General features: G+C 37.2%; 1 protein-coding gene across 9 annotated transcripts in view; it reads right to left on the bottom strand.

The window, feature by feature from the left end:
• HSDL2 (hydroxysteroid dehydrogenase like 2) overlaps positions 1 to 20,078 on the bottom strand; it is a 92,315-nt gene that overhangs the window by 23,418 nt on the left and 48,819 nt on the right. For 6 of the 9 annotated variants that reach the window (XR_002645284.2, XR_016393612.1, XR_016393611.1 and 3 more), the window contains exons 7-9: positions 14,036 to 14,230; positions 12,287 to 12,358; positions 287 to 436 (exon numbers count right to left, since the gene is read on the bottom strand). Coding sequence is in view for 6 of the 9 variants with exons in the window: in XM_089913595.1 (XP_089769721.1) it covers positions 287 to 436; positions 12,287 to 12,358; positions 14,036 to 14,230 (417 nt within the window). In the remaining 3 variants the exon portion in view is untranslated. The remainder of the gene's footprint in view (positions 1 to 286; positions 437 to 12,286; positions 12,359 to 14,035; positions 14,231 to 20,078) is intronic. The other 3 variants (XM_022579029.2, XM_089913597.1, XM_089913596.1) reach the window with 3 other exon arrangements.

Raw genomic sequence — 20,078 nt, 5'->3', positions numbered from 1 at the left:
ATCACCTATATGTGGAAATACCAGTTTAAAACACATAGATATAATTATGGATCAACATATATGAACCACAAATCAGAAACTTAATAGATGGACAAAAACCAAAAAGAAAAGAACACAAAAATACAAATCAGTAGTTATTTGCTATTCTTAAATGTCTACATTCTCGGGTAAGGGTCTGGATATAGCCAACTATTCCAGATTATTACTACTGGAGGCTGATATACTTCCAAGGGAAATATCCTACTTTGTTTCATAAAAGCTCCAGATTACCAGAAGTAACCCTTACCTGAGAGTTCAAACTGATAGATTGCTTGAGTGGCTTTAACAATATCATCACTGAGAGAGTCCTTAACAATTCTAAATGTCCCTTCCACAGCTCCAGAACGTGGTTTTGGTGGTGGCTGCGCCTGCTCTTCTTTCAATTCTGGAAGAGCACCTATATAAATGTTATTGATATAAGTACCTTTAAAGCCTAGGCAATGTAAGGTCACACATAAAATTAATTAATTAGCAAACAGACTTGCTACCAATTAGACCCATTTAACCAAAATGACCTTAAATACATTCAGTGGCATCCTGAAGCATAAAAGCATAAATCAAACTGATGGAATAACAGCCAAATATGTCAGTTACGATTATAAATGTAAATGGTTTATACTCTTCAAGTAAAAGACTACCTCTCAGATTAGCTTTTAAAAAAACCCACTAATTTATACAGTGTTTATAATAAACAGATTTAAACAACATATCAGAGTTTTAGTGGTCACAATTAATCACTCCTTTATCATTGTCCCTGAGTTCCAAAACCAAATGAGAAAAGACGACTGTGGAGTCAGAAAGATGGAGATCAGAATATCAACTGTGTAAATGAGTGGAGATGAATTGGCGACTGTAGCTTAAATCAACAGCCAAGTGAACTTCTCAAGAACTTTACCTCTAAATTAAACATATTCACCTAGTCTTTTCATCCCTGGATTGAACCTGCCTCCTCCCATTAAGGAATGGAAATGCCTTTGTAAGTAAAGATCATGTGAAAACTGAGGATAGTCTACTCTGAAAGAAAGAAGGCTCAAAAGGGTCTAAAGCACACAAACTCGTTTCTTCTCCCAGTCTCAATCAGACTGGTCCCTCCCACTAGATGAAGAGGTAGGTCAAACCACGTATTAGTCTCATGAAGGCCCCACTACCTAGAAACGCAAGGTCAGGGGAATAGAGGTTGCAACATTTTAAAATTTGTATTCGCTTAAACCATTGGCCATAACCATTCAGCATATGATGAGCCAGGGGAGATCTGCAGTGCATAGGACTGTTCGAATCCCATAGCATGAAGCTGTCCCCCAATACCAACCTCTGTGTCTTTATTTATCCTCCTGGAATTATTTGTGGGCAGTTTGGCTGCCCCCAGAAACAGTTGAGAATAATTTGTTATTTAAACTAACTCAAAGGACAATCTGTACTCTAGGCTGAAGATTAACTCTCCACCTATCTCCCAGCTCAAATTATACCCAGCCATCTTGTCCAATATAACTCACCAAAGGCTATTAAATAAAATCTAACTGACAGCATAAAGATACTCCAGAGTATAACATAACCAATTCAAAAGTATCCTAAATTTATTGAATATAAACTACCTTCCATTATGATGTTTCCAGACACAAATAAACAGTAAAATCCTTCTCACAAAGTTCAGCAGATATTAAAGATGAAATACTTAAGATCCAATGGAGCAAAGAATATTATTATTATGGTATTTTGAAGACAGTTTAAAAATTCAGATATGTATTTCAATATTTAATGCTGACAGTGCAGTGAGGGAGGTACTCATATAATGCCAATATTTATAATTCTGGAAGGAAGTTTCATAGTATGTATCAGGAACCCTCCCACTGATTATCAACTTTCAGTGATCCACTATAAGAAAATCCTGTAACATTTATAAAATGAAACAATTACAAGACACTAAAATAAATATTACATTCATGTGATACAATACTAAGTTGCCAATTTCAAAACTTTGTTTTTGAAGACCTGGATAATATTCACAATATAATGTTAACTAAAACAAAGAATATACAATTAAATATAATATGATCCAATCAGGTAAAGTATATATTTGTGGATATGAATTTTAAGTTATATTTTCAAAAAATAAAAGAGACTGGAAACAAATAAGCCAAAATACAGACAGTATTTATACTTCGATGGTGGGTTACATGTGATTTAAAAATTTTTCTTTATGCTTTTCTGTACTAAGCTTTTCTATACAAATTAATTTAAAATGTTATCAAAATTGATTAAATTACATTACAAAATCTATTGGATGTGGCCAAAGTTACATTAAGGGGGTAAATGCACAGTCAAAATTATTTTATTATTTTTAAAGGAATAAAAATGAATATTAGCCTAACAAGCAAGAAAAGGAACAAAAACGTGCAACCTCAAAGAAAGCAGAAAAAATAATAAAGCAAAAATGTTTAAAGTAATGAATCAAATGGTGGCAGAATTTTGTGAATATACTAAAAATCACTTAACTACATACTTTAAAATGGTGAATTTTTGGTATATGTAAATTATACCTCAAAGCTGTTATAAAAAGAAATAATCAGTAAAGAGAAAAGCAGTAGAATGAAAAATGAAATAAAATTTAAAATCTGGTTCTTTTGAGAAAAACCAATAAGATACAGTAAAATATGGCAACTTTCTGGAAAATTTAATCAAAGAAAAAAAACTTTAAAAAGAGAAAAGGGATAAAATAAATATGAAAATTTTTAAATTATAAATGAATACTACATGTCAACCCTTAAATAAATTTTAGAACTTCAAATGGACAGTTCTGGTTTTTTTATTTTAGAAAAAGCCAATAATTGAATGACAAAATAAAAACATTTTCAAAGAAACAACTTCAGAAAAGACTCAAATAACTTAGTAGGTGAGATATGTCAAACCTTCAAAGAAAAGAACATAGAAAAAGAAGTTACCCAATTGACTGCCATACTCAAAATATAACAAAAAATAAAATATAGAAAATATATAATAAAAATGTAGACATTAATCTAAATAACTGATAAAAAATCTTAACCAACATCTAATACCTTACTTATGGGTAAAATCTAAAGATTTTCCCATTAAAATTAAAAATAAAATAAGAATACCTAAAACAGTTTCAATAAATATTTCCAAATTCTCCTGGAAGTTCGAGTCAGTATATTAAGAAATATGCCAGAAATAATCCTGTAAGATACTATTATTATATGTAGACAGTAAGTTTGGGCATTTAGGAAATTCAAGATAATTACTCAATGATAATTACATCAACTAACATTTATAGGGGACTTACTATATAAATTTCACAATATGATGCACTATCTATTATACTTAATCCTCATGATACTCACATAAGGAAAGTGAGAGCTGAGAAAACTGTTTCAGAGAGCTGAAGTGACTTGTCCAAGGTCACAGATATAAGTGACAGGGACAGGACTTGTACCCAGATCTGTCTTATCCCAAAGTCTAGGCGTTCAGTAACTGTCTCTCTATTAGAAACTATTAGAAGTCTAAAACAAGATGAAAACTCATGAAGGTGACCAGATATAAAATAAATATAAAAAGTTATTTTCCCCCTTCTTATTTATAACGTGTCTTGTTTAAGAAAGCATTTCAATATGTCTAATAAAATAAACACAATTCGAGAGTAAAGTAAAAAGGAGTGAGGTTTTAAAATGGCAACTGGAATACTCAGTGACACACCTAAGGTTACATGGCAGTATGTGGCACAGCAGGAATTCCAACCCAGGCAGTCTGACTGGGTAATGCTTCCTCTTCATTTTCTTCTATGTCTAACTACGTAATTTTATATAGCCAACATAAAGGCTAAGCAGAGAACCAAGACCTAAACTCAGCAGAACTGGACCAAGCAGAGGCTGCTAAAAGTGAGGAAAGCAAAGACACAGGCTTCCTTCAAGTTTCTGGAGGCAGAAAATATATAGGAATGTATTTGGTTTTAGTAGGTATAATACCAGACAGAACTAAGTTTGTCATATAATAACTGCTGGAACTCCTACTTCAGGTGATTTGTCTATTAATCAATATATCATCTTTATCATCTGAGATGCCAAGGAGATGGCAGCAAAAACTACAGTGTAGCCTTGAAAGACACTTGCCAAGAGATAAACTGCATCATTTATCACCTGAAATATTTAGACATAGCATGATGACTCTGCACAAGACAATAAAACTTTAGGAGACAAAAAACAAACCAGTAATATATTTGAAAGGTACATTCAGTACACAACAAATATGGAAACTTTTGGGAAACAAATGAAACCAAGTTCCCCTAAAACAAGTTTACCAGGTTTATGATTAGTCTCTCTATCCAAAACTTTATTCCCTTTTTTTAAAATAATATTTGTCTTTCTCAGTCAAGCAGTAATTTTTTTAAAAATTTATTTATTTTATTTATTTTATTTTTGGCTGCATCGTTGGGTCTTTGTTGCTGTGCGCTGGCTTTTCTCTAGTTGTGGTGCAGGGGCTGCTCATTGCACTGGCTTCCCTTGTTGCAGAGCACGGGCTCTAGGCACGCGGGCTTCATTAGTTGCAGCACACAGCCTCAGTAGTTGTGGCTCGTGGACTCTAGAGCGCAGGCTGCTCAGTATTTGTGGGCCATGGGCTTAGCTGCTCCTCGGCATGTGGGATCTTCCGACACCAGGGCACGAACCTGTGTCCCCTGCACTGGCAGGCGGATTCTATTTTTTTTTCTTTAACATCTTTATTGGAGTATAATTGCTTTACAATGGTGTGTTAGTTTCTGCTTTATAACAAAGTGAATCAGTTATACATATACACATGTTCCCATATCTCTTGCCTCTTGCATCTCCCTCCCTCCCACCCTCTCTATCCAACCCCTCTAGGTGGTCACAAAGCACCGAGCTTACCTCCCTGTGCTATGTGGCTGCTTCCCACTAGCTATCTATTCTACGTTTGGTAGTGTATATACGTCCATGCCACTCTCTCACTTTGTCACAGCCTACCCTTCCCCCTCCCCACATCCTCAAGTCCATTCTCTAGTAGGTCTGTGTCTCCATTCCCATCTTACCTCTAGGTTCTTCATGACCTTTTTATTTTTCTTTCTTAGATTCCATATATATGTGTTAGCATACAGTATTTGTTTCTCTTTCTGACTTACTTCACTCTGTATGACAGACTCTAGGTCCATCCACCTCACTACAAATAACTCAATTTCGTTTCTTTTTATGGCTGAGTAATATTCCATTGTATATATGTGCCACATCTTCGTTATCCATTCATCCGATGATGGACACTTAGGTTGCTTCCATCTCCTGGCTATTGTAAATAGAGCTGCAATGAACATTTTGGGACATGACTCTTTTTGAATTATGGTTTTCTCAGGGTATATGCCCAGTAGTGGGATTCCTGGGTCGTATGGTAGTTCCATTTTTAGTTTTTTAAGGAACCTCCATACTGTTCTCCATAGTGGCTGTATCAATTTACATTCCCACCAACAGTGCAAGAGTGTTCCCTTTTCTCCACACCCTCTCCAGCATTCACTGTTTCTAGATTTTTTGATGATGGCCATTCTGACCGGTGTGAGATGATATGTCACTGCAATTTTGATTTGCATTTCTCTAATGATTAATGATGTTGAGCATTCTTTCATGTGTTTGTTGGCAATCTGTATATCTTCTTTGGAGAAATGTCTATTTAGGTCTTCTGCCCATTTTTGGATTGCATTGTTTGTTTTTTTGTTATTGAGCTGCATGAGCTGCTTGTAAATTTTGGAGATTAATCCTTTGTCAGTTGCTTCATTTGCAAATATTTTCTCCCATTCTGAGGGTTGTCTTTTGGTCTTGTTTATGGTTTCCTTTGCTGTGCAGAAGCTTTTAAGTTTCATTAGGTCCCGTTTGTTTATTTTTGTTTTTATTTCCATTTCTCTAGGAGGTGGGTCAAAAAGGATCTTGCTGTGATTTATGTCATAGAGTGTTCTGCCTATGTTTTCCTCTAAGAGTTTGATAGTGTCTGGCCTTACATTTAGATCTTGAAACCATATTGAGCTTATTTTTGTGTATGGTGTTAGGGAGTTTTCTAAATTCATACTTTTACATGTACTTGTCCAGTTTTCCCAGCACCACGTATTGAAGAGGCTGTCCTTTCTCCCCTGTACATTCCTGCCTCCTTTATAAAACATAAGGTGACCATAAGTGTGTGGATTTATCTCTGGGCTTTCTATCCTGTTCCATTGGTCTATATTTCTGTTTTTGTGCCAGTACCATACTGTCTTGATTACTGTAGCTTTGTAGTATAGTCTGAAGTCAGGGAGCCTGATTCTTCCAGCTCCATTTTTCGTTTCCAAGATTGCTTTGGCTATTCGGGGTCTTTTGTGTTTCCATACAAATTGTGAAATTTTTTGTTCTACTTCTGTGAAAAATGCCAGTGGTAGTTTGATAGGGATTGCATTGAATCTGTACATTGCTTTGGGTAGTAGAGTCATTTTCACAATGTTGATTCTTCCAATCCAAGAACATGGCATATCTCTCCATCTATTTGTGTCATCTTTAATATCTTTCATCAGTGTCTTATAATTTTCTGCATACAGGTCTTTTGTCTCCTTAGGTAGGTTTATTCCTAGATATTTTATTCTTTTTGTTGCAATGGTAAATGGGAGTGTTTTCTTAATTTCACTTTCAGATTTTTCATCATTAGTGTATAGGAATGCCAGAGATTTCTGTGCATTAATTTTGTATTCTGCTACTTTACCAAATTCATTGATTAGCTCTAGTAGTTTTCTGGCAGCATCTTTGGGATTCTCTATGTATAGGATCATGTCATCTGCAAACAGTGACAGCTTTACTTCTTCTTTTCTGATTTGGATTCCTTTTATTACTTTTTCTTCTCTGCTGTGGCTAAAACTTCCAAAACTATGTTGAATAAGAGGGGTGAGAGTGGGCAACCTTGTCTCGTTCCTGATCTTAGTGGAAATGGTTTCAGTTTTTCACCATTGAGGACGATGTTGGCTGTGGGTTTGTCATATATGGCCTTTATTATGTTGAGAAAAGTTCTCTCTATGCCTACTTTCTGCAGGGTTTTTATCATAAATGGGTGTTGAATTGTGTCAAAAGCTTTCTCTGCATCTATTGAGATGATCATATGGTTTTTCTCCTTCAATTTGTTAATATGGTGTATCACGTTGATTGATTTGCGTATATTCAAGAATCCTTGCATTCCTGGAATAAACCCCACTTGATCATGGTGTATGATCCTTTTAATGTGCTGTTGGATTCTGTTTGCTAGTATTTTGTTGAGGATTTTTGCATCTATGTTCATCAGTGATATTGGCCTGTAGTTTTTTTTCTTTGTGACATCTTTGTCTGGTTTTGGTATCAGGGTGATGGTGGCCTCGTAGAATGAGTTTGGGAGTGTTCCTCCCTCTGCTATATTTTGGAAGAGTTTGAGAAGGATAGGTGTTAGCTCTTCTCTAAATGTTTGATAGAATTCGCCTGTGAAGCCATCTGGTCCTGGGCTTTTGTTTGTTGGAAGATTTTTAATCCCAGTCTGAATTTCAGTGCTTGTGATTGGTCTGTTCATATTTTCTATTTCTTCCTGATTCAGTCTTGGCAGGTTGTGCATTTCTAACAATTTGTCCATTTCTTCCAGGTTGTCCATTTTATTGGCATAGAGTTGCTTGTAGTAATCTCTCATGATCTTTTGTATTTCTGCAGTGTCAGTTCTTACTTCTCCTTTTTCATTTCTAATTCTATTGATTAGAGTCTTCTCCCTTTTTGTCTTGATGAGTGTGGCTAATGGTTTATCAATTTTGTTTATCCTCTCAAAGAACCAGCTTTTAGTTTTATTGATCTTTGCTATCGTTTCCTTCATTTCTTTTTCATTTATTTCTGATCTGATCTTTATGATTTCTTTCCTTCTGCTAACTTTGGGGTTTTTTTGTTCTTCTTTCTCTAATTGCTTTAGGTGCAAGGTTAGGTTGTTTATTTGAGATGTTTCCTGTTTCTTAAGGTAGGGTTGTATTGCTATAAACTTCCCTCTTAGAACTGCTTTTGCTGCATCCCATAGGTTTTGGGTCGTTGTGTCTCCATTGTCATTTGTTTCTAGGTATTTTTTGATTTCCTCTTTGATTTCTTCAGTGATCACTTCATTATTAAGTAGTGTATTGTTTAGCCTCCATTTGTATTTTTTACAGATCTTTTCCTGTAATTGATATCTAGTCTCATAGCGTTGTGGTTACAAAAGATACTTGATACAATTTCAATTTTCTTAAATTTACCAAGGCTTGACTTGTGACCCAAGATATGATCTATCCTGGAGAATGTTCCATGATCACTTGACAATAATGGGTATTCTGTTGTTTTGGGATCGAATGTCCTATAAATATCAATTAAGTCCATCTTATTTAATGTATCATTAAAGCTTGTGTTTCCTTATTTATTTTCATTTTGGATGATCTGTCCATTGGTCAAAGTGGGGTGTTAAAGTCCCCTCCTATGAATGTGTTACTGTCGATTTCCCCCTTATGGCTATTAGTATTTGCCTTATGTGTTGAGGTGGCAGGCAGATTCTTAACCAGTGTGCCACCAGGGAAGCCCCAAAACTTTATTCCCTTGCTTGTCTCCTCTGACCTTAGTGCCTTTGTTGTCCAGTCTGACCTCAATCCTATGCTAATTGAACACTAATCAACCAGAGTCAGATGACTAAAACTGCTGTCGATAACATCATTGATGTACTAAAACTGCTGCTATAGATTGCATCATTACTGTACAAACTCAGAGCAAGATGAATTAAGAGGCCCCTGAGCCATGGACACCCTGGCCAGAGAATCATAAACCAGAGACATCCTGACCCCCAAAAGTATGATTAAGAAATGTCACAAGAACTCCTTCACATGAAAACTAATATAAAACAAGGGCAGAAAGTCATATATAACTGGCTGAGATGAAAAAACAATAAAATAAAATGAAAAAGGAAATGGGAAACATGACAAACAAAAAGTATAATAGCAGAATTAAAATAAACATTAGGAGCAATATGGAAGAGAGATGAATGTGTCTAAAATCTTATCAGTAATACAGAGTACAAACTTGAAAAGGTCTCTCAGAATGCAGAAGAAAAGAACAAAAGTATGGAAATAGTAACAAAAGATAGTGAAAACTACAGGGGAAAGGGACAGGGTAGCCAGACTAAGTGTTTCTGAGGGGAATCCAGAAAAACTGGAATAGAAGCAATTAAAACTATAACTAAAGAAAAAAAGAAAAAATAAACTGGAGGTTGAAAAAAAGACTGAGTGAACTCCCTGTGTTGCAATGGGCAGGAAAAATCAATGAAGAGGGCTTCCCTGGTGGCCCAGCGGTGAAGAATCTGCCTGCCAATGCAGGAGACATGGGTTTGAGCCCTGGTCCGGGAAGATCCCACATGCCAAAGAGCAACTAAGCCCGTGTGCCACAACTTCTGAGCCTGAGCTCTAGAGCCTGCAAACCACAACTACTGAGCCCGCGGGCCTAAAGTCCATACTCTGCAACAAGAGAAGCCACCACAATGAGAAGCCCGCACACTGCAACGAAGAATAACCCCCGCTCACCGCAACTAGAGAAAGCCAGTGCACAGCAATGAAGACCCAACACAGCCATAAGTAAATAAATAAATAAATTCATTGAAAAAAATACTAATTACATATATGTTATACAAAACAAATACACAAAGCACAAATACCAGAAAAAGTACAAGGTTGTCAATATTTTCCTCCCCCTTTGGAAATGAGGGATACACATTGACCTCTGGGAGAGACACTGTGAAATCAACATACAATAGATCTGGATATGGATGTAAAAAATCACCTGAAAGAGTTAAGTTAGATCTCAGGCCAGAAATACTGAGCTACTACGTATATGAATATATTAATGTATCTACAGAAAATGTCAAGTAGAATTGCAGTTGACTGAAACATCACTTCTCCACTTAATTTTTTGTACAGGGAAGAGAGGCTTTAGCCAAAGGAATCTGAGAATTCTGACCTCAAAGATGAAGGCATCCCGCCTTCAGAGATGGATATAGGGATTGCAGTCAATGCACCTGACATATTCTGATCCCAAAGACAAAAATCACTCCTATCAAAGTCCAATGTCAGTAAACATTTATCTTACATTCTGCTTATCTAACCCATCTTATTCTGAGTCCACGGTCATGAAACAATCTTCTGACTATGATTCTGTTCTCTATGTCATTATGCCCAGAGGGAGAGAACGAGCTGCTCACAGCAACTCCGTGTTTAGTCCGTGAGATGGCAACTCCTCATTATAAAATAAATTCGATTACTGGGGGGAAAATATGCTAATACTTCAAGTATTCAGGAGTTAGGAAATTAAGTTTACTGGTTAAGGATATGGACTTTAGAATCAGAAAAATACGAATTTAAATTCTGGCTCTGCCACCTGCCAGCTCTGTGATCTCCAATGTAAAATGAGGACAATGATACCTGCCTTGTAGGATTGTAAGTATTAAATGAGACAATGCATCCAAAGTACTTAGCACAGAGTTTGCCATATGGTAGGTGCCCAATAAATATTTGTTGAAAAACAACATGAATGTATGTGATTGATAAGTGGTTCTCATTATTTAAACTTGGTATTTAAATAAGCTTAGTTTATATGCATCTTCCTCTAAAACACAGATCCAATCTTAGGGTACTGGGCAAAAATCTGGATTTCGGACTTGCCTATCTTGAAGATAGACTCTTCTAGACTTTGATAAGCTCTCTAACTAACTTCTGCCATTCTGTATGAGGCCTTTTGAGGAAAAGATTGACAGCCTTGTTTGAATACTCTGATTTATCCATGTGGCAACCAAGTCAAAGATCTAATTTTTAAATTTTTTAAAAATTTAAATTTTATAAGGAGTTATCTCTAGGTGATGGGATTATGAGTGACCGTTTTCCCTTCTATATTTTTCAAATTATCTATAATACAAAAGAAAAGTTGCCTTTTTTATTACTTAATTTTTTGAAATTGCCTCCAAAAATTCGGACAAAGAAAAGATAAAGATAGAAAAGATGAAATTAAGCTAGAAGTAAAGTTTGTCACCAAAATGCATTATGGTAAGGTTCTATAGGTTTCCTAAAGGTACAGAAGAAATGTTTTCCTAAACTTTCTAGCCTCCACCTAAAGAAACTATGGTCACTAAGGAGATTCACAGAGTCTATAATGTAAAAATAACATAAGGTTCCAGAAGAAGCACTGCTATTCTTGTTAATAAACCATGAGAGAGGTCTTCCCTGGCGGTCCAGCAGTTAAGACACTGCACTCTCACTGTGGGGGGCGTGGGTTCGATCCCTGGCAGGGGAACTAGGATCAGTGCAGCCAAAACCACGAGAGAAATTCTTCTCATGGGGTTTCACTGAAGAGTGTTTCTTCTGACATCTTTCAGTAAGTTAGTGGCATCATGCCAGAACACAAAGATTAAAATGTAAACTCTGGACAAATTCAAGAAAGCTATTGTTTCTAAACTACAAAAACAAAACAGGGCTTCCCTGGTGGCGCAGTGGTTGGGGGAGTCTGCCTGCCAATGCAGGGGACACGGGTTCATGCCCCGGTCCGGGAGGATCCCACATGCCGCGGAGAGGCTGGGCCCGTGAGCCATGGCCGCTGAGCCTGCGCGTCCGAAGCCTGTGCTCCGCAACAGGAGAGGCCACAGCGGTGAGAGGCCCACGTACCGCAAAAACAAAACAAAGCAAAACCCAAACCTCCTTTGCAGATAATTTCTCCCATAAAGTAGTCACACTGCACAAACTCTGAGAATGGTGTAAGATGTATTTTGATGTGACACATTTTTCCTCAAAATAAAGTATCAACACAAAACACCTAAAAACAATGCCAAGGAAAAGAAATAAAACCTTTAAAAAGGTGTATTTTAAAGACAACTTTTTTTTTAAATCAAATGAAAAAAATATATCAAAAACTTCTTACTGGTAGAAGGAAAAGACAACCTTCTTTGCTAGAATTAACTAAGACATTACTTGTCTAGTTTAAATTACAAAATAGGGAATTCCCTGGCGGTCCAGTGGTTAGGACTCAGCACTTCCACTGCCAGGGGCCCAGGTTCTATCCCTGGTCAGGGAACTAAGATCCCACAAGCCTCATGGCACATCCAAAAAAGAAAAAAAGAAAAAGCTTAAAAGCAGAAGGCGGAAATGTTCAATTCTACATCTGGAAGAAATACATAAGTTAGTAACTTTATTTTCCTACAGAAAATATGGTCTACGTCTTACCATGTGTTGCTGGTTCCTTGGTAACTATAACTGGCTGTTCATCCAGGAAGAAATCTGGTAACAAAGGATGGCCTGAAAAATTGATCCCAAAAATAATTAGGTTAATGTAACAACTTCAGTATATTAAGATTTTAACACCTGTTTAATAAACGTTACATGTTTTTATTTTATTGATCATTCTGGTGCTGTGGAAAAGACTCCCATGAGAAGTGTCAAACTATCTGACCTTCATTAAGCTAAAACACTTTTCCTGTAATCCAGTTATCCTCCTCTCCTTCAACAAATTTCATCTTTAAGATCCAACCAAAGAGTTGCCTATTATGTTAAGCCCTTAGCTGCTCTCCCAAGAGCTTTTGCCCCTTCTTACCTACCCATGCAACCCTTCTGTGCTACATCCCTCCAAAATGCTCTGGACTCATTTCCTACCTGGCGCCCCAGAGAGAAGGTGGTTCCTCAGTAAGAAGAACTTGTTTCCCATCTCTGTCAATGTGTGTCTGTCTTTCCCTCTCAGAAGATTAAAAAAACTGGAGGGCAGGAATGCACCAGTCTTTGTTATATCCTAACACTTAATCATAATTCCATAATCATATTAAGTTCTCAACACTCGATAGGATTTTTAATTTAAATCAAATTTAAAATTTTGTGCATAGTGCCATTGTGCTTTAAAACCTAAAGTGATAATTACTGAGTACTATGATTGTACCATAAGCCAGGTACCGTGCCCAGCACATTATATACTTTACTGCATTTAGTTCTTACACAAATCCTGTGTAGAAATTATCTTTCCCTTATTTTAACCAAAAAGGAAAGTGAGGCTCAGAGAAAACAGGTGACATGCCTAAGGCCGCCCAGCTAGTGAGCAGCTGAGCAGAAATGGGAACTGGGTTATCTCCTCCCAAACTCCACTGGTTCCTAATCACTATACAATATTGCTTCCCTCACAGGATTGCTATGAAGGCTAAACAGATACTGTATATAAAGGTGTTTTTTAAAACTGCAAAGAGCTATTGAATTCAATTCAGTTCAAACTGAAGAGACAGGGATGATACAAATAGAAACGTGGTTTCTGTCACCTAGAACCTCAACCTAATGAATAATATTTAAAATACACTTTTGCACAAATAAATACAACTCCCATTTGGGGCTATATTGTCTATTATATAGTATACTTTATACATAAATTAAAAATGCATTATCATCACCATCCTCACCTACAGTTACAACGGTAAGAATTATTTTTGAACAAGGGGCCTTCTGAGATCTTCTCAAATACCCCCTTGTACATGGGGTAGACCCTGTTCATTCACCTTCAACATTCATCATGAAGTTACTCTCAGACTGCACTTAAGAGACAACATTTGGAAAGCCCATAATCTTAAAAAGTTTTTGTAAAAAACTCACCACTGTATCATCTGTTACCATATCCTTGAAGAAAATCTTTACTGTGTGATTTTAAGGCCAACTTTAAAAACTAATTTTCATTTTTGGTTTCAAGATTTGGAAATGGTTAGAAGCTGATGTGACCTTCTCTATCTGTGCATCACTTAAAAAGCCTTCAACTCACTTCTATTTTCCCTTTCTCTGTTTTTCCAGTTGTGTTGGTCTGGGTTTTTCCTTTCACTAGGAGGACAGCTTTTAAAAGAGCATATTAATTTTATAATCACATAAACATGCACACAAAACAGATGTATGTCCACTGCAGAAAATGTGGGAAAACACATCACTACTTTTGAAAACTATATGCATTACCTGGTGTAATGGCATAGACATCAAAATTTTTTATTCCTTCTTCTTTTAAGATATTTTCATCAATAATAAAGTTGCCAGTAAAACTTTTTGGCTTTTTGAAAATGCAATATGCAGCATCTGCAATGATATCAACTTTTCTACATTGGCTTTCAATACCAGATCCTCCCAGCATATCCATAGCAGCAGTGTATATGGCTGTAGAGAAAACAAACATACACATATGTAACTCTAAATCAAGTAACAGTAACTATGGGAGTAACAAGCAAGACAAATAATCTCTTTATAACTCAGGTGATGAGAAAAAGGTCCAGAGAGCTTAAAGGATTTGCCAAATGTTTTACTGACATAACTGGGTAGACAACACATATTCCTTGCTCTACACAACACTGCCTTATACTGTACTCCTTCATGAGACTATGGCAAAATCCAATTAGATTTCTGACTAAGAATGCTCAAAGAATTTGCATACCATTCTTGAGAGACAAGAAAGCCAGTGAGGAATAAGCAAGAGCACTGAGCTGTAAACCAGGTGACTGACATTTTTAAGCCAACTATGCCGTGACTTTTGGCAAGCTACTTTAACATCTTTCGGCCTCAGTTTCTTGTTTCTAAAATATGGAGCTCCTTTCCTAAGCTTATTTTCTCTTTTTCCTCTACTAGAATATAGAGACTCTGCTTTTCTTGTTCATCACTGTATCCCTAGTTCCTAAAACAATGACAAATATACCATAAACATTCAATAGATACTGGCTGGACTTGGGGGTCCCTTTTAAGTTCAGATACTACTTTCATTTATGAAATACTAGAAAATAAAGAGAATTAAAAGGAAGAAATTTTTTTTTTGGCCACACACTATGGCATGCCAGATCTCAGTTCCCCGACCAGGGATCGAACCTGTACCCCCTCCAGTGGAAGCGTGGAGTCTTAACCACTGGAACACCAGGGAAGTCCCAAGGAAGAATTTTTAAATTATCTATAATCCCCCTGCCCAGAGATAATTACTATTTTTTAAATAAATTTATTTATTTGGTTTTAGTTTTGGCTGTGTTGGGTCTTCGTTGCTGTCTGTGAGCTTTCTCTAGTTGCGGTGAGCGGGGGCTACTCTTCGTTGCGGTGCATGGGCTTCTCATTGTCATGGCTTCTCTTGTTGCAGAACACCGGCTCTAAGCGCCGGGCTTCAGTAGTTGTGGCATGCGGGCTCTAGAGCACAGGCTCAGTAGTTGTGGCTCACGGGCTTAGCTGCTCCGTGGCATGTGGGATCTTCCAGGGCCAGGGACCGAACCCATGTCCCCTGCATTGGCAGATGAATTCTTAACCACTGCACCACCAGGGAAGCCCAGATAATTGCTATCAATATTTGCATATAATTCCCACTGTTTTCAGTGCATATAAATTTTAATTTTATTTATTTATTTATTTATTTATTTTTGGCTGCATTGGGTCTTTGTTGCTGCACACGGGCTTTCTCTGGTTGCAGCGAGCGGGGGCTACTCTTCGTTGTGGTGCGTGGGCTTCTCACTGTGGTGGCTTCTCTTGTTGAGGAGCACAGGCTCCAGGCGAGCCAGCTTCAGTAGTTGTGGCACACAGGCTCAGTAGTTGTGGCTCACGGGCTCTAGAGCACAGGCTCAGTAGTTGTGGTGCACGGACTTAGTTGCTCTGTGGCATGTGGGATCTTCCTGGACCTGGGATCGAACCCGTGTCCCCTGCACTGGCAGGCAGATTCTTAACCACTGCACCACCAGGGAAGCCCCTAATTTTTAAATTATTTGTTTTTTATGAAGTAACTTGAAACTCTACCATTAATACTACATTATTAATTACACATTGTCAAAGTTGTAAATAATAACTCAATTTACATATGTATTTTAGCTTACATTTAAAGCAATGAAAGTCAATTTGTTTAAATGTACTTTAGGTGTCAGAGTTTCTAGTAATTTAGATAAACTCTCCATTCCACTATTAAACCATCCTGAAATCATTACATACTGGAATAACTTACACATTTCAGTCCACAAGATGAAAAGTATATAGCTTTTAAGAGCCACTGACCCTTTTCACTCATTCAACAAATAGTTATTGAGCCTTACAAAAAAAGGCAGGCACTATTGGAGGTACTGGAGACAGATGAGTGGACAAAACAGACAAAAAGTCCCTACATTCATGGCAATTACATCCTAGCACACATCACTCTTTCAAAGAGTGCACATTAACTTGGGGAATTTCCTAATAGCATTGAAATAGAAGATACTTCTCCATATTGTAACTAAAATTGCTTTACTAGGAATAATTTTTTTTACTTTACCAATAGCGCAAGAGCTCTGGCCTCACTCTTAACGTGGTAGCTTATTAATAAAAAATAGCAGGGACTTCCCTTGTGGCACAGTGGTTAAGAATCCACCTGCCATTCTGAGGGCTGTCTTTTGGTCTTGTTTATTGTTTCCTTTGCTGTGCAAAAGCTTTGCAGTTTCATTAGGTCCCATTTGTTTATTTTTGTTTTTATTTCCATTTCTCTAGGAGGTGGGTCAAAAAGGATCTTGCTGTGATTTATGTCATTGAGTGTTCTGCCTATGTTTTCCTCTAAGAGTTTGATAGTGTCTGGCTTTACATTTAGATCTTTAATACATTTTGAGTTTATTTTTGTGTATGGTGTTAGGGAGTGTTCTAATTTCATACTTTTACATGTACCTGTCCAGTTTTCCCAGCACCACTTATTGAAGAGGCTGTCTTTTCTCCACTGTATATTCTTGCCTCCTTTATCAAAGATAAGGTGACCATATGTGCATGGGTTTATCTCTGGACTTTCTATCCTGTTCCATTGATCTATATATCTGTTTTTGTGCCAGTACCATACTGTCTTGATTACTGTAGCTTTGTCATATAGACTGAAGTCAGGAAGCCTGATTCTTCCAGCTCCATTTTTCGTTCACAAGATTGCTTTGGCTATTCGGGGTCTTTTGTGTTTCCATACAAATTGTGAAATTTTTTGTTCTAGTTCTGTGAAAAATGCCATTGGTAGTTTGATAGGAATTGCACTGAATCTGTAGATTGCTTTGTGTAGTATAGTCATTTTCACAATGTTGATTCTTCCAATCCAAGAACATGGTATATCTCTCCATCTATTTGTGTCATCTTTAATTTCTTTCATCAGTGTCTTATAATTTTCTGCATACAGGTCTTTTGTCTCCTTAGGTAGGTTTATTCCTAGATATTTTATTCTTTTTGCTGCAATGGTAAATGGGAGTGTTTTCTTAATTTCATTTTCAGATTTTTCATCATTAGTGTATAGGAATGCCAGAGATTTCTGTGCATTAATTTTGTATCCTGCTACTTTACCAAATTCATTGATTAGTTCTAGTAGTTTTCTGGTAGCATCTTTAGGATTCTCTTTGTAGAGTATCATGTCATCTGCAAACAGTGACAGTTTCACTTCTTCTTTTCCAATTTGGATTCCTTTTATTTCTTTTTCTTCTCTGATTGCTGTGGCTAAAACTTCCAAAACTATGTTGAATTATAGTGGTGAGAATGGGCAACCTTGTCTTGTTCCTGATCTTAGTGGAAATGGTTTCAGTTTCTCACCATTGAGGACAATATTGGCTGTGGGTTTGTCATATATGGCCTTTATTATGTTGAGGAAAGTTCCCTCTATTCCTACTTTCTGAAGCAACTGACAAAAGGATTAATCTCCAAGATTTACACGCAGCTCATGCAGCTCAATAACAAAAAAACAAACAACCCAATCCAAAAATGGGCAGAAGACCTAAATAGACATTTCTCCAAAGAAGATATACAGATTGCCAACAAACACATGAAAGAATGCTCAACATCATTAATCATTAGAGAAATGCAAATCAAAACTACAATGAGATATCATCTCACACCGGTCAGAATGGCCATCATCAAAATATCTAGAAACAATAAATGCTGGAGAGGGTGTGGAGAAAAGGGAACCCTCTTGCACTGTTGATGGGAATGTTAATTGACAAAGCCACTATGAAGAACAGTATGGAGGTTCCTTAAAAAACTAAAAATAGAACTACCATATGACCCAGCAATCCCACTACTGGACATGTACCGAGAAAACCACAATTCAAAAAGAGTCATGTACCAAAATGTTCACTGCAGCTCTATTTACAATAGCCAGGACATGGAAGCAACCTAAGTGTCCATCATCAGATGAATGGATAAAGAAGATGTGGCACATATGTACAATGGAATATTACTCAGCCATAAAAAGAAACGAAATTGAGATATTTGTAGTGAGGTGGATGGACCTAGAGTCTGTCATACAGAGTGAAGTAAGTCAGAAAGAGAAAAACAAATAACATATGCTAACACATATATATAGAGTCTAAAAACACACAAAAAAATGGTCATGAAGAACCTAGGGGCAAGACGGGAATAAAGACGCAGAACTACTAGAGAATGGACTTGAGGATATGGGGAGGGGCAAGGGTAAGCTGTAACAAAGTGAGAGAGTGGCATGGACATATATACACTACCAAATGTAAAATAGATAGCTAGTGGGAAGCAGCCGCATAGCACAGGGAGATCAGCTAGGTGGTTTGTGACCACCTAGAGGGGTGGGATAGGGAGGGTGGGAGGGAGGGGGAGACACAAGAGGGAAGAGATATGGGAACATATGTATAACTGATTCACTTTGTTATAAAGCAGAAACTAACACACCATTTTAAAGCAATTATACTCCAATAAAGATGTTTAAAAAAAAAAAAAGAATCCGCCTGCCAATGCAGGGGACATGGGTTTGAGACCTGGTCTGGGAAGAACCCACATGTTGCTGAGCAAGTAAACCTGTGAGCCACAACTACTGAGCCTGCGCTCTAGAGCCCACAAGCCACAACTACTGAGCCTGCACGCCACAACTACTGAAGCCCGTGCACCTGGAGCTTGTGCTCCGCAACAAGAGAAGCCACCACAGTGAGAAGCCCACGCGCCGCGACAAAGAGTAGCCCCTGCTCGCCACAACTAGAGAAAGCCCGCACGCAGCAATGAAGACCCAACCCAGCCAAAAAAACACAAAAAACATAGCTAACATTTATTATGTGTGTCCTGTGCTGGGCATGCTGCTACATACTTTACGTACATTATCTGAATTAATTCCATGAGGTACGTACTGTTATCCTCATTTTACAGATGACAGTACTCAGGCACAGAGGGGTTAAGTAACTTGTCCAAGGTTACAGGACACATGGCTGCTTGACTCCAGAGCCAGGCTCTTAGCCACCGTGTGACTAATGGGCATACTTTGTTAACCAACAGTTTTGAGTTCAGTTATCATCTTACTCGCATAAACTGCAGAATTTTTCTGTAAATATTTCAGTATAGTCTACAATGAGACTATATGTATACATACACACTCCAGTCTCACTGTAGACTACATGAATGGCATGCAAATTCTTAAAAATTATTAATTAAGAATATGCCATGTAAGTATATACATGTCATGTATGTGTGTGTGCATCCATACACACACAATGTAAGAACAAGGAATGGTATTCCCAGACAACCCACTGTTACTTTAATGACCTTTCTACGGAAGATACAAAGAAGGCACAAATAAACCCCCCAAATCAGGAAATGAGCCAAACAGTTATTCTCAACAAAGTTTCTACGATGTGAACAGGCCAACCCAACAGGTTATAAGACTTACAATGTTATAACTTATAAGACTTACAACCCAACAGGTTATAAGACTTACAACATGATCAATCAAGTCAAATTCCCTGATGATTTCTGGCAAAAAAAAAATATATTCAAGATTTGTAATACACCCCGGATCACAAGAATCCTAAAAGTAGCCCTAAAACTTAAGTCTTATTAAGGAATAATTGGAAAAGTATCTGTTACCTTTTGAGTGATTCTCCTGATTACAGCTTTTTTTTTTTAAAGATGTTTTTGATGAGGACCATTTTTTTAAAGTCTTTATTGAATTTGTTACAATATTGCTTCTGTTTTATGTTTTGTTTTTTTGGCCATGAGGCATGTGGGATCTTGGCTCCCCCACCAGGGATTGAACCTGCACCCC

This window comes from Delphinapterus leucas, chromosome 6 (genome assembly GCF_059928025.1).
Source record: "Delphinapterus leucas isolate spDelLeu-1000000601 "Yukka" chromosome 6, BTC_Dleu_Yukka2, whole genome shotgun sequence".
Classification (NCBI taxonomy): Eukaryota; Metazoa; Chordata; class Mammalia; order Artiodactyla; family Monodontidae; genus Delphinapterus; species Delphinapterus leucas.
Note: the sequence above shows the minus strand (reverse complement) of the source record. Positions and strands in the feature narration are given on the sequence as shown.